We start from the raw sequence: 14,479 nt of genomic DNA, 5'->3' as shown, positions 1-14,479 counted from the left end.
TTTGAAAACTGTGTTGATTTCTCACACAAGAAAATCCACCGTGCGTTCGTTTGCAGTGCTGTCATGTCGTCGTATTTCGAGCAACTCGTCGGATGTAGAAACAAATGGCGGCTCAAATTTTACGTCGGATGTCGAAAAGATCGTGTGTCGAAGTGATCGTATGTAGAGGTACCACTGTACGATTTGTTGTTAAGCTAAGTAAAATATTTTAATTTGTGGCCATTGATTTGTTCGGAAAAAAACCTAAGTTGGGGAAAGGTGCTGCAACTTTTTCAATTGTTTCAAGTTGAACATGGCTGCTAGTTCAGTTTGGATCAATGTTTATCTTTAATGACAATCAGGTGACAATGACACTTCTGAGTCAAGTTGGACATTGACCTCAACTTTCCATTATTGCATGGGCATTGAATAACTGCTATTAAGTTTTTAAAATAAATGTTATGTCACTACCTACCACAACACATATTCTGTGAATGCTATGGGTATTTCAGAAGGGCAGTGAATGAGTTAAGATAAAAATCCTTCACTGTCGCCACATCAAAACCCTGCAGATTTATTGGACTTTGACTTTTCTACATCTAGCCCAGTAGCAATCCTTTGCACAGTGACATAGAAACCCGCAATCAGATGATAGCATACACGACGTTATCAACGTCATTGTCTGACGTGACTGACACGTAGGGTTGACACAACTTATCGATAATTGGCCGATTAGCAAAACAGTCGACGGCAATTTTTTTTCTAATATAATTTAATATAAATCAATCAAAAAGTAAATACTTTGATCTTGTATTTATTTATTTAAATATTTTATTATTTATATAAAATAAATATAAATACGTATATTTATTTATTTATTTAAATATTTTAAATAGAGTTATAGACCAGTAAATGACGTGTGATTTATATTGGAGCTAATTGGTACACTAAGCACAGAAATAATTTGTGAGTGTTTGACTAATAAAATCATAGCTTATGGCAGCCCTTTGACATGAATTGTCGCAATAATTGCTCTTATCATAACTGGGTGAGAAAAGCGACTGTCTGGTGTTAATTGTTGTGGAATGTCTTTCCACGCACGCTGAATTCAGCTACTGTTTGGGGTCTCACGCTAGTTTCAGAGGTGTAAATTGCTGCATTGACTTAAATGTACCGTTGGGAAAAGGTTACAGGCCCTGTAGGGAAGGTTCTTTTGTTCCTTAGCAACTGTAGAACAATACTGTACTGTGTTTTCCTGCTGTTACGGCACAGTTTTTAAGCAGTTGTATCCAGGCAAGTCTGAATTTAAGTGTTTTATATTATCTTTTTTTTTTTAAATGAAAATTTTTCTTTTTTTGTCCTTTTTTTAGGCATTGAAAAAAGTAACTAAAGCAGTGAGTGTTCTTATGTATTTATTTTAATTTGTTTTAATTTTATTGAAAGGGAACCTCAGATTTAAAGACTTGTAGGCTCTATTAAGCAACAATTGTTCTCTTTTATTAAAATATGTTCTTAGAAACATATTATTGCTTTTAAAAATCTATAATATTTAGTACATGTACGGAGGGCGCCATGTTTTACGTGCGCAGTACACGCTGTGGGTGATGACGCAGTTGGGCTGGACTGGGAGAATAGCTGTGCTAGCTAGCAAGTGAAGCTAGTATGATGACTTGCATGATTTTGTCACATTCTGCTGCTGGTCAGATTGTTTTGTTGCAGAGCTGTGGGATGAGTTCCCAACGTCATATCTGCATCCAATTCCAGTTCATTGGCAGTTTTTATAAACCGATCCTAGGCGGCTTGCCGAGAATTGACTTGCTGCCATTTGACAGTTTGTATATCCCTTCTTTGCTAGTTATATCATTGCCTTGTTTTCTTTCGTATTTCTGCCTCTCGCAGCAGTTTAAAAAAAAATACTGTAAATAAATAAAATATACATTTTTTTTAAAAGACCAAACATAGTCACTCGCCTTTTAAAGGGTTAACTCTTAAGCGTGTTATGTTTCAATGTGAAATTTGCGGTTAGACTCGACTCAACTGACTCATAACTTCCAGTAGATGGAAGCAATACATTGTAGATTCAAGAGCAGACAATTTGGTCTTGACACATGAAAGGGAAATGAGAAAATCATGGCGGCACCTACTCTTAGGCTAGATGTAGGACAAGTTCGGGGATTTTCAATCAGACGGGTGTTCGAAGACTATGTGTTGTTGTAATTAGCAGAAGTAGGTGAATGTGGGAACTGGGAAGCTCAGAAATCTTGAATGTACAACAAGAGTTTGGCACTTCCCTTTAAACAACCTTGAGTATTTCAATATAATATCACGCAGTCTGAGACATTAAGTGCCGGCTAGTGTCACATCTTTGTGACTTCTCATATGATGAGTGTCTTTGCGCCTTGTTCATATTTTTCACAGTCTGTCAGGTTTCCTGTTCTTCTCAGTCACATCTGTCCCGCTGAGGTATATTTAGACATTCTCAGCAGCCTTAATATTTGTGTACTCTGTGTAAAACTATGACTCTTAAGTACACTTTTTATACCTCGTGAAGCGCTCACTGTTGTTTTAAAATGTCAATTCTCTGCATTTCCCTATTTAAAACTGGAGAGTTAAGGCGTGTATTTTGTGTAAAGGCTCACGATTGTAGTGTTCTTTAAAGTAGGGCTGCCACAAATGATTTTGATAGTTAATTAATCTCAAGTTTTTGTTAAGAGTGGACTAAATAAACACTGGGCTTTGCATTTTAGCTGAGAATGTTCATAGAAATATAAACTAAAATTGGACTTGAAACATTTTGGAAAAATGCATTTGTACAAAAAACGTTTTTCCCGTTTTCTTTTTAAAATAATACTTAAAAAAAAAAAAAAACTTTATTGTCTACGAAGGCTCCTTCCAATATCTGATACCATTACAGAAAAACAGTTTAAGGCCAGCTGTGAATGTTCTGACAGATTTAAAGAGGACTAATAGCCACAGTGTGCAACCACAAAGATGCTATGCAGTTGGCTGTTAGCCCTGACTTAATCAAATAGTCTGCCGTGAGGATTTTTTTTACTGTACTTCCTTCGCTTCAAGCATAGAGGTCAATTTAAAGTGGGTTTTATTTTTTCTTCTATGTAAATGAAGTTATATTTTTTAAGTTAAGTGTTAAAATGTTTCAGACTGCCTCAGAGAATGCTCCCTTTACAGCCCGCTTCATGCAGAGGACATCTTCGGCACGTTGACGTTAATTTCGTTAATAAAAAGGTTTTTAATCTATCAAGTGTTTCTGTGTATCATTTCTCTATCTAAATATCCCATTTTAAGACATGGACATACACTGCTGGCCAAAAGTATTGGCACCCTGCAATTCTGTCAGATAATGCTCAATTTCTCCCAGAAAACGATTGCAATTACAAATGCTTTGGTACTAATACCTTCATTTATTTTGCTTACAATTAAAAAACACAAAAGAGAATGAATAAAATTAAATCTTGATCATTTTACACAAAACTCCAAAAATGGGCCAAGCAAAAGTATCGGCACCCTGAGCCTAATACTTGGTATCACAACTTTTAGACAAAATAACTGCGAAGAACCGCTTCCTGTATCCATCAATGAGTTTCTTACAATGCTCTGCTGGAATTTTAGGCCATTCTTCTTTGGCCAACTGCTCCAGGTCCCTGATATTTGAAAGGTGCCGTCTCCAAACTGCCATTTTCAGATCTCTCCACTAGGGGTGTGACAAAATCTCGAAATGGTGACATATCGTGATACTTTGTATCCCAAAAGGTTATCGATATGCTCCTGTCAAGAATCAAGATAATCGTTTTAAAAATGTGTCAATGTTTAAAAAAAAAAAAACCCGCTAAGGCTGCCATTGACGATGCTCGACGCCCAATCCATTTAGACTGGGAACGTTCGTTCATTCAAAGCCAGAGCATTCACATTCATTCGGTCCGATTTTCGGGACATTTACAGGTCACTTGCTTTTCATTTTAGGTCATTTCCTGTTGAGTTTGAGTCACTGCCTATTTATTTGGGTGATTCCCAGGTCACTTTCTGTTCGGGTAACTCAAAATAAACAGGAAGTGACCCATAAAATACCCCAAAATCAACAGGAAGTAACTGAAAATCAATAGGCAAATTATCTTAAATGGCCCAAAATTACCTCATTGCCTGGCATTGGCTGCCACTGACGGCCATAGACGTCCAATCCGTCTACTAGTGATAAACACACAGCCGAAGGATGAAAATAGTGTTTTTCTTTTATTAGTTGCATGTAGAATATCCTATAATGATTTCCTGACCAATGTATCGATAGTCGTTGTATCGCCATATTGTCAGATCATCGTTATCGTGAGCTTTGTATCGCAAATCGTATCGTATCGTATCGTGAGGTACAAAGAGGTTCCCACTCCTACTCTCCACAGGTGTTCTATGTTATTCAGGTCTGGACTTATTGCTGGCTCTTTAGAAGTCTCCAGTGCGTTCTCTCAAACCATTTTCTAGTGCTTTTTGAGGTGTGTTTTGGGTTATTGTCCTGCTGGAAGACCCATGATCTAGTCTTCAAGGTTCATAATGCCATGCACACGGTCAAGCAGTCCAGTGCCAGAGGTAGCAAACCAACCCCAAAATATCAGGGAACTTCCTTGTTTGACTGTTGGGACTGTGTTCTTTTCTTTGAAGGCCTGTTTTTTCCCTGTAAATTCTATGTTGATGCCTTTTCCCAAAAAGCTCTACTTTTGTCTCATCTGACCAGAGAACATTCTTCCAAAACGTTTTTGGCTTCCTCAAGCAGGTTTTTGCAAACTCCAGCCTGGCTTTTTTATGTCTCTGGGTCAGAAGTGGGATCTTCCAGGGTATCCTCCTATAGAGTCCTTTTTCATTCAGACGCCGATGGATAGTACGGGTTGACACTGTTGTACCCTCTGACTGCAGGACAGCTTGAACCTGTTTGGATGTTAGTCGAGGTTGTTTACCCACCATCCATACGAAAGATTGTACTCTTCAATTTTTCAATACTCTTCAATTTTTCTTTTCCATCCACATCTAAGGAGGTTAACCACAGTGCCATGAGCTTTACACGTATTGATGTAGCTGCACACGGTAGACACAGGAACATTCAGGTCTTTGGAGATGGACTTGTAGTCTTGAGATTCCCCATGCTTTCTCACAATTTTGCTTCTCAAGTTGTCGGACAGTTCTTTGGTCTTCTTTCTTTTCTCCATGCTCAATGTGGTACATACAAGGACACAGGACAGAGGTTGAGTCAACTTTAATCCATTTTAACTGGCTGCAAGTGTGACTTAGTTATTGCCACCACCACCTGTTATGTGACTCAGCTAAGTAAAAGGCGCTGTCAATTACACACATTAGAGAAGCATAACATGATTTTTGAAAGAGTGCCAATACTTTTGTCCGACCCATTTTGGAGTTCTGTGTAAAATGATAATGATTTAAATTAGGGTTGTTCCGATCATGTTTTTTTGCTCCCGATCGTTTTAGTTTGAGTATCTGCCGATCCCGATATTTTCCGATCCGATTGCTTTTTTTTGCTCCCGGTTCAATTCCGATCATTCCCGATAATTTTTCCTGATCATATACATTTTGGCAATGCATTAAGAAAAAAATGAATAAAACTCGGACGAATATATACATTCAACATACAGTACATAAGTACTGTATTTGTTTATTATGACAATAAATCCTCAAGATGGCATTTACATTATTAACATTCTTTCTGTGAGAGGGATCCACGGATAGAAAGACTTGTGACTTTGTATATTGTGACTAAATATTGCCATCTAGTGTATTTGTTGAGCTTTCAGTAAATGATACTGTAGCCATGCCCAAATGGATGATGGGAAGTGGAACCATGACTGTGCGTAGTGCTACCAGTTGATATATCTTCCCTGCGTTGGGAAATAACATAAGGTGTTAAGAAAAAGATCAATTGCTACCTTGCTTCCCCACATTGTTTCCCATGATATTTCTAACCATAGGGAGAGGGATTGTAAGGTTTTAGCCAATCAAGAAAAGGCTCCAAAGGCTGCCAAAATTCACTCTACTCATTTTATGCTGCCTTTCATCTCTCTATATAGGTAAAACGACGCCATTACAGATGGCGCGCGAAAATGTGTGAGTGGGTTGTGCAGCGCATGCATTAATTGTGTAAAATATTTTATAGAGAGATACATTTTAGAAAAAATTAATTACCACCGTTATCGGGATAAATTTGAAAACCCTACCTTAAGCCTAAACTAAAGACTCTGGATGAGTGTAACATATTATGTCTGTAACGTTAAATACAATTAGAAAACGACTTAATTAAAAAAAATATATATATTAAAAAAAGGCATGGCCGATATTTTTTTGCCGATTCCGATACTTTGAAAATGACGTGATCGGACACGATCGATCGGGACATCTCTCATTTAAATTTTTTCCCCGATCCCTTTTGTTTTTTTTCATTGCAAGCAAAATAAATGAAGATATCACTACCAAAGCATTTGTAATTGCAATCATTTTCCGGGAGAAAATGAGCTTTATCTGACAGAATTGCAGGGGTGCCAGTATTTTTAGCCAGCAGTGTATGCGGCAAGTAGTTATATATAAATACCTAAACAAATACATAAATAAATATGAGGGTGATAAAAATGATTGATCGACCACCAGAGTAGTTTTTGATTAATCGTGGCAGTACTACTTTAAAGGTGACAACTTCCCTTTGCAGTGTGACTGAAAGGCTTAGTGTCGTCGTGATCCCATTAGACGGAAACAAAAGGGAAACTTAAAAAGCTTTCATTGTGGATGTGTAGCCCAAGCTGCTTACCACAAACGACTGTGTGACAATTAATTTTGCTCTTAAGTGGACTCGCATTGAACATCTATCACCACCAATGACTTGAGAAATCGCACTTGTGTAGAACTGGAAAATCCAAGCGTTAGTGCTCCCCCGTGTCCTGATGCGACTCTGCCGCCAGTGTTACCGTCGATCCTGAAGCCTCTCAGATTGCATCACAAGCATCTCTGAGACGGAGTGACATCAACAAAAAAAATCCAAGCTGCCAACACGAGAGATTGACGCTAACGTCTTTGGACTGTTGACTCAGTGGCATCAGCGAGAGCGTGATAGGATGGGAAAAACAAAGTGACCGGTGGTCGCTGCATGGAAATGAGCAGTGATATTTCAGAGGGCAGCCAAAAGGGACATGTTGTTAGGACAAAATCTACCACATCACAAAGGACTGAGATATTAGAATACTTTGGTATCCCTAAGGTAAAAGTTTTTTTTTTGAAGTGTGAGCCGTCTGTTTGTTATAATCCTATTAAAATAGTGTAGGAATGCATGGTGACCCACAATCACTCCCCTTTTTGCATTCCAGTCAGATTGTCGTGCTGCATGCTAATTGAACTACATATCCGTTCTACGTACAGAAAGACCCACTGTAGTGACCAAAATCCAACCTCAGATCTGTTGAGAATAAGTGAGAATGAGAATCATATTATATTTTGGTTATCCAATAAATTCATTTCTCAGTTTGAATTTGCTTAGGATACAAATATTGCACAGTCTGGAATTCACAAAACTTAGAAAACACCTCGGCAACAAAATGAAGCTACTTACTATTGTTTGGCATCAATGAATCATTAACAGCGCTCAGCCTTTTTGACTTTTTGAAGTGCTGGCATGCTCTTCTTTGCTGACCAATCAACACTCAGCAGCATGTCAGAACGGCTGATAACGAAAGTTTAGTCTGGGTCTGAAGTTGACTCTAATATATAAATAGCAGGGCTGGGTAGGCATGTGCCGATGTAAGATTTTGACAGTATGATAACCCTAAGCAAAAATACCGCGGTATCACGGTATTGCACTTATAGCTCTAAAATGTTATTTTGAGATGTATGGGTTAGAAAAAACAAACTTGCAAACAAATTGGAACACCTACATGAATATAATGTTAAAATTAGGGCTGTCAAAATTATTGCGTTAACGGGCGGTAATTAATTTTTTAAATTAATCATGTTAAAATATTTGACGCAAATAACGCACATGCCCGGCTCAGATTAAAATGACAGCAGTGTAATGTCCGCTTGTTACTTGTTTTTTGTTGTTTGGCGCCCTCTGCTGGCGCTTGGGTCCAAATGATTTTATAGGTTTGGGGAGTGAGCATGGTATAATGACATCAACAATGGCGAGTTACTAGTTTATTTTTTCATTGAAAATTTTACAAATTTTAATAAAACAAAAATATTAAGAGGGCTTTTAATATAAAATTTCTTTAACTTGTACTTACATTTATCTTTTAAGAACTACAAGTTTTTCTATCCACGGTTCGCTTTAAGAGAATATTAATAGTGTTAATGCCATCTTGTTGATTTATTGTTATAACAAAAAAATACAGTACTTATATACCGTATGTCGAATGTATATATCCGTCTTGTCTTATCTTTTCATTCCAACAATAATTTACAGAAAAATATGGAATATCTGATAGATGGTTTGAATTGTGATTAATTACGATTAATTAATTTTTAAGCTGTAATTAACTCGATTAAAAATTATAATCGTTTGACAGCCCTAGTTAAAATTAATAAATAAAATAACAAATAGTAAGTGAAATATTTTAAATATTATTGAAGTAAATAGAACTTAGACTAAACCCAAAGCCATAGCTGAAGTTGCTCAACATTAGAACAAGGACTGAATTGGAGTTAAACAATATATGATCACATTAATTTTATGTAGAATACATCCCATTACTAGGCGTGTGGCGGTATGAGATTCTGATGGTTCGATAACCTCAAGCAAAAATACCACAGTTTCACGATATCACGGTATTGCAATTACTGCTCTAAAATGTGTTATTTTGAGTGGTCTGGATTTAAAAAAAAAAAAAAAGTTTTTGCCATAGAACAGGATTTTTATTTTTCAAAACTACATACTTGCAAATTGGAACATAAGTAGGGCCGCAGTTAGCGATTATTTTAATAGTCGATTAATGGATGAACTAGTTAATTCGAGTAATCGAGTAACCGGTTAAGATACATGGAAAATTAAAATACCTGAGCTGAGCCTCAAATGGTATTTAAAAAAAAAAAAGATCTATGTACAACCAAAAAACAATTGGCTAACCTACATTGCAAACGTCCGCTAGCTTAAATGCTATAAAATGCTAATGTTTTTTTTTTGTTTTTTTTTTGGGTATGCTCTTAACAAATGGTTCAGACAAATTCTCACAAAAAATGGCTAAATGAACATATAAACTAAATTATGAATGCATTAAAAAAAACATGAACTCAAACAAACACTTGGCTTATGTGGGTCTTAACATGGAGCTGCTGGACTCAGTCATGTAAAAAGAGGAAGACTCGAGGGCAGTGTATCCACCCAAATCAATTTGACTAACAATTTATCAAAATAAAATGCCACTTTAACTAAACGAATACTCAAATCAGCAAAATTTAATTTGAATCATTTTTTCCTAATCGAATACTCAAGTTAATCGATAAATTGTTTCACCACTAAACATAAATATACTGAAATATTCTAAATAAAATTAAAATAAATGCAGTCTTTCAGGTGAGCCTAAACCCTAAGCCACAGCTAAACATTATTACCATCAGAACAAAAATAATTGAATTATTGGCTAATTTACATATGTATATAATTGTTTACCACCGCTAGACACACTAAACACGCTGGAGTTAATTCTCTTCGCTGCTGGGAAACATTCATAACAACGTTTACTTGCCTTTTGTATAAAGCGACGAGTGATCACATGAATGCAAAATCATATTGGAGGCATTTCCTCCTCTGGCAGCCACCCTCCGCAAACATGTTTTACATGTTGGTTGGCCCTCTTCCTCTCAGCCGCGGCCTTCTGTAACATTTCTGTAGCAGAAGTATTCCCATACCAACGACTTTGTTTTCTGCGATGGGGGAAAAGTTCAGGTGTTTCACCTCCTCCCGTCATCGTGTAGCACAGCTGACTCGCTGAGCAACAACTGGAGGGGGAGAGGTAAGCCCTGCAGCTGCAAGCAAGGGATTTTTACCTTTGGGACATAAGAAACGGCTAATACCGTAGGAACGGTATGACGGAAAATTTTAATGGTTTTGAAACCATGACATTTTCATACCACGGTATACCTTGAAACTGGTTACCGTCACATGTCTAACCACTACTACGATTAATATTAATTAATTGAATATTAATGGAGAGCAAGGGCAAGAGACAGAGCGCGTGTGTATGACTCGTATCATTATTTAAACATTATATTAGGGTTGCAGCTATCGAATATTTTAGTTGTTGATTAATCAATGGACTAGTTAGTTCAAATAATCGAGTAAGCGGATAAGGAACATGAAAATTTAAAGTACCTGAGCTGAGCCTTAAAGTGCCTGTGACACGAAAAAGCATGTTTATTTCATAATACACGTGGTATTTTATGCCCCTGAATGATATGGACCGCTTGGATGTGTGTGGAAGCGATCGCTATATTTATTTAGTTTTTTGAATCCCGCGCCATGAAAATGAGTGACTTCCGGCTTCGGTCTTGCATTGAGGAGGAGGGCGCTGTGACGTGTACGGTAGAAGACGTCCTCTTCACTATACAGTGTACTGTTGTGTATGAGGACGAAGGATTCAGCTGATTTTGCGGATTAATACGTTTATTTTTCGCATCACGCCAGCCAAACGGCTGCAGAAAAATCATTCTGTGTGCGGGAGAGGCGTATGCGCCTTTTTGGAGTTTCAAAAGGTTCCCATTCACCGTGGATATTTACTGTGGGACCATTGGACTTACGAGGAAGTGAGTAAACATCTTGTTTTGTATTATGTCAAATAGGAATACAGTGATTACAAAGTAAACACTACAAAATTCCTTTAAATAAAGGACTACTTAGGTTTGATCATTGATAGGCATGTAAAAAGCTCTCCTCATGCTCATTAGCAGTTAGCTGTTAGCACGTTAGCTGCACAACAACTCCAGCCACCCTCCTCCCACCACCCGGGAACGAACTGTAAATTGCTCTCCGCCGGGCGGTTTGCCGATCCGCGAAGACATTCGACAACCGGGTCGTCATGTCAAATAATCCAGGCTAGTTACGTGTGATTTTCCACTTCGAAGACTTTGAAACATCCCTCGGTTCTGGTTTGTTTACATTCTCCGAAGCCGGGGAAGGGAAATAACATATGTCCGATTTAGGTGTCATAAAATATCGTTCGGGAGGTGCGACAGTAAAGGTGAAGTCGACAGTTTTGACCATTATGGAGTAATTTTGCCATGTCGTCTTGAATAAATGGATTTTTATTATTTCATATTCCATTTAGCACAAGATTGTTATTTGTCATGACCATGCCATTTATTTAGCAATTGGGGAAAATACTTGGATAAAAAGAATATCCTGTAAAAATATGGAAGTAAAGGGACAGAAACAATGACATTTTGCCGCTCTCTTTGTCGCGTTTTCCTCGTTGTGAATAGTTCCCCCTCGACGGGCTGACTGGTCCTTCTTAAGCCATTTATATAGCTATTGGGGAAAAATACTTGGATAAAAAGAATATCCTGTAAAAATATTGGAGTAGAGAGACTGAAACAATGACATTTTGCGGCTCTCTTCGTCGCGTTTTCCTCGTTCTGAACAATTCCCCCTCAATGGGCTGAATTGTAAAACCGATGAGCCCAGTCTACCGCTGACGTCATCCACCTGTTGGGGACGCTAAAGCCCTATAATGGTAGGCGTGGCTAACCGGCAGATTAAAAGACTAATTTCTCGTCATCTGCGCTTTGCTAAATTGTTGTATATAGTCGAATCGTCTCAAAATATGATTCTAATTCACATAATAATGCCATTTAAGTCTTTTTTTCTGGTGTCATTTGCTCTTTAAACGGTATAAACATTTTTTTAAAAATGAGGATCTATGTACAACAAAAGAATAGTTGGCTAACTTACATGGAAAAAGTTCGCTAGCTTAAATGCTGTAAAATGCTAAAAAAAAAAAATTCTTTACAATGCTCTTAACAAATTGTTCAGACACATATTCCCTCCAAAATATGGCTAAATTTAACTATAAACTAAATTAAAAATGTATTAAAAAACATTAGCTCAAACAAAAACTTGGCTTACGTTGGTCTTAACAGGGAGCAGTTGGATTCAGCCAAGTGAAAAGAGGCAGACCAGAGAGCAGTGTATCCACCCTCAACAATAAAACTAAATGCAAACACTTTCAAAATAAACCATTTCAAAGGCACTTTAATTAAACGAATACTCGAAGCAACAAAATTGAATTTGAATATTTTTTTCTAATCGAAAGCTGAAATTAATCGATTAATTGTTGCAGCACTACATTATATACACACACACGCACACACATGCTCACCCTCTCTCAACACAGAAAGTCACCAGAGAGAAAAAACACCACACGTTGTATTATGAAAAATTTTGACCAAATGTTTACAATGGCGCAAGACTTTGCAAAAATGGGCTAATGGTAGAGAGGGAGCTAGTTAGCCATCTTGGCAATCTAACTTGCCATATTATCTGCCTTGTTAACAACGCTAATACCTTACTATGTTTTTACCGTGATGTTTTCATATCACGGTAAACCTTAAAAACGGTAATCGGCACATGCCTAGTAACAGTGTTTAATACATTTTTTTTTTAGCGGTATTGGTAAAACATATCTTGAAAAAAATTAGATCAGAAGTAAAAAAAAAAAAAAAAAAAATCTGGATCAGAACAACCCTAGGTATTTATTATATTCCAACATAAAATCAGAGAGTCTGAGGTGTGATTCCCTTGTTTACGTCTGCTTTTCTTCATTTGCAGCCAGAGGCGCAGGGGATGCGTTTTACGTGTCCCTCTCCTTGTCCGTGACGGCGTTAGTGGCCCTGGTGGTGCTGCTGGTGAACTGCGTGACATGCTGCAAGGAGAGAGAGATCAACTTCAAGGTGGCGCACTCCAAAGACCCGAGCGTGATTGGCCAAAAATGTCCGCCGCATAGCTCGGAATTAGATTACATTCCATCTTTACTGTTACCTGACGGATTGATGTCTTTTGAAATATGTCTTATTTATGTATTCTTTATGGCTGTAATTCTGGAAGACTTACCGCAGATGTTTGTGGATGCAGGAATTCGAAGACCACTTTGACGATGAGATCGACTTCACGCCGCCAGCTGAGGACACGCCGTCTATGCAGTCGCCGGCCGAGGTGTACACCCTCGCCGTTTCCCCCGTTGCCTTGCCGGGACCTGTGCACCTTCAACCTCCGGCTTATATCACAGGTAGGAATAATTTCTCCGTGCCTTGTTAATGTACTCAGCTCTACAGTGCTGATAGTTATTAACCCTTTAAAGGGTACCCCATTAAAATACTATGAAATTAAAAAAGGCTTAAGCTAATTAGGGGTAGGGGTGTGAAAATATATCGAAAAGGTGGTATATCGCGATACTTTGTAGCCAAAAGGTTATCGATATGCTCCCACCAAAAATTGATATATCGTTTTAAAACGGTGTCACTGTTTAGAAAAAATGGGAACCATCACGTTGCTACCAAAATCGTCCATTAGAATAGTGTCTACGTTAGCTCACTGGCTATCATTGAGGGTGCGAGACATCCAATTACCGTAATTTTCGGACCATAAGCAGCTACTTTTTTCCAACATTTAGAATCCTACGGCTTATAGTCATGTGCAGCTTATTTGTTGGTTTATTTGGGTTAAAAGGTAACACTTTATTTGACAGCGTCATAAAACTGTCATAAGACCGTCGTAATCATGACATGGCACTGTAATGGGCATTATTGAATAGGGTTGTTCCGATCATGTTTTTTGCTCCCGATCCGATCCAGATCGTTTTAGTTTGAGTATCTGCTGATCCCGATACTTCCCGATCCGATTGCTTTTTTTTTTTTTTTTTTTTTGCTCCCGATTCAATTCCAATCATTCCCGATAATTTTTCCCGATCATATGCATTTTGGCAATGCATTCAGAAAAAAATGGATAAAGCTTGGACAAATATATACATTCAACATACAGTACATAAGTACTGTATTTGTTTATGATGACAATAAATTCTCAAGATGGCATTTACATTATTAACATTCTTTCTGTGAGAGGGATCCACGGATAGAAAGACTTGTAATTCTTAAAGGATAAATGTGACTTTGTATATTGTGACTAAATATTGCCATCTAGTGTATTTGTTGAGCTTTTAGTAAATGATACTGCAGCCATTTAACTTCTGCCCAAATGCATGATGGGAAGTGCAACCATGATTGTGCGTAGGGGCACCAATTGATATATCTTCTCTGCGTTGGGAAAGAACATAGGGTGTTAAGAAAATGATCATCTACTACCTTTCTTCCCCACATTGCCTCCCATGTAATTTTTAGTGGCTGAGAGAGGTATTGTAAAGCTTTAGCCACATACCTAATGGCTCCAAAGGCTGTCAAAATTCTCTCTACTCAATATACGTTGCCTTTTAGTGCTATCTATAGGTAAAACGGGGTCGTT

General features: G+C 37.7%; 1 protein-coding gene across 1 annotated transcript in view; it reads left to right on the top strand.

Annotated features, from left to right (window-relative positions):
* lmtk2 (lemur tyrosine kinase 2) overlaps window positions 1-14,479 on the top strand; it is an 83,798-nt gene that overhangs the window by 2,935 nt on the left and 66,384 nt on the right. Inside the window, exons 2-3 of the mRNA XM_057860989.1 lie at window positions 12,794-12,915; window positions 13,097-13,250. Coding sequence (XP_057716972.1) covers window positions 12,794-12,915; window positions 13,097-13,250 — 276 coding nt within the window. The remainder of the gene's footprint in view (window positions 1-12,793; window positions 12,916-13,096; window positions 13,251-14,479) is intronic.

The sequence above is a fragment of the Corythoichthys intestinalis genome, chromosome 16 (genome assembly GCF_030265065.1).
Source record: "Corythoichthys intestinalis isolate RoL2023-P3 chromosome 16, ASM3026506v1, whole genome shotgun sequence".
Taxonomy (NCBI): domain Eukaryota; kingdom Metazoa; phylum Chordata; class Actinopteri; order Syngnathiformes; family Syngnathidae; genus Corythoichthys; species Corythoichthys intestinalis.
The sequence above is the reverse complement of the archived record's forward strand: the minus strand, read 5'-3'. Positions and strand labels throughout refer to the sequence as shown.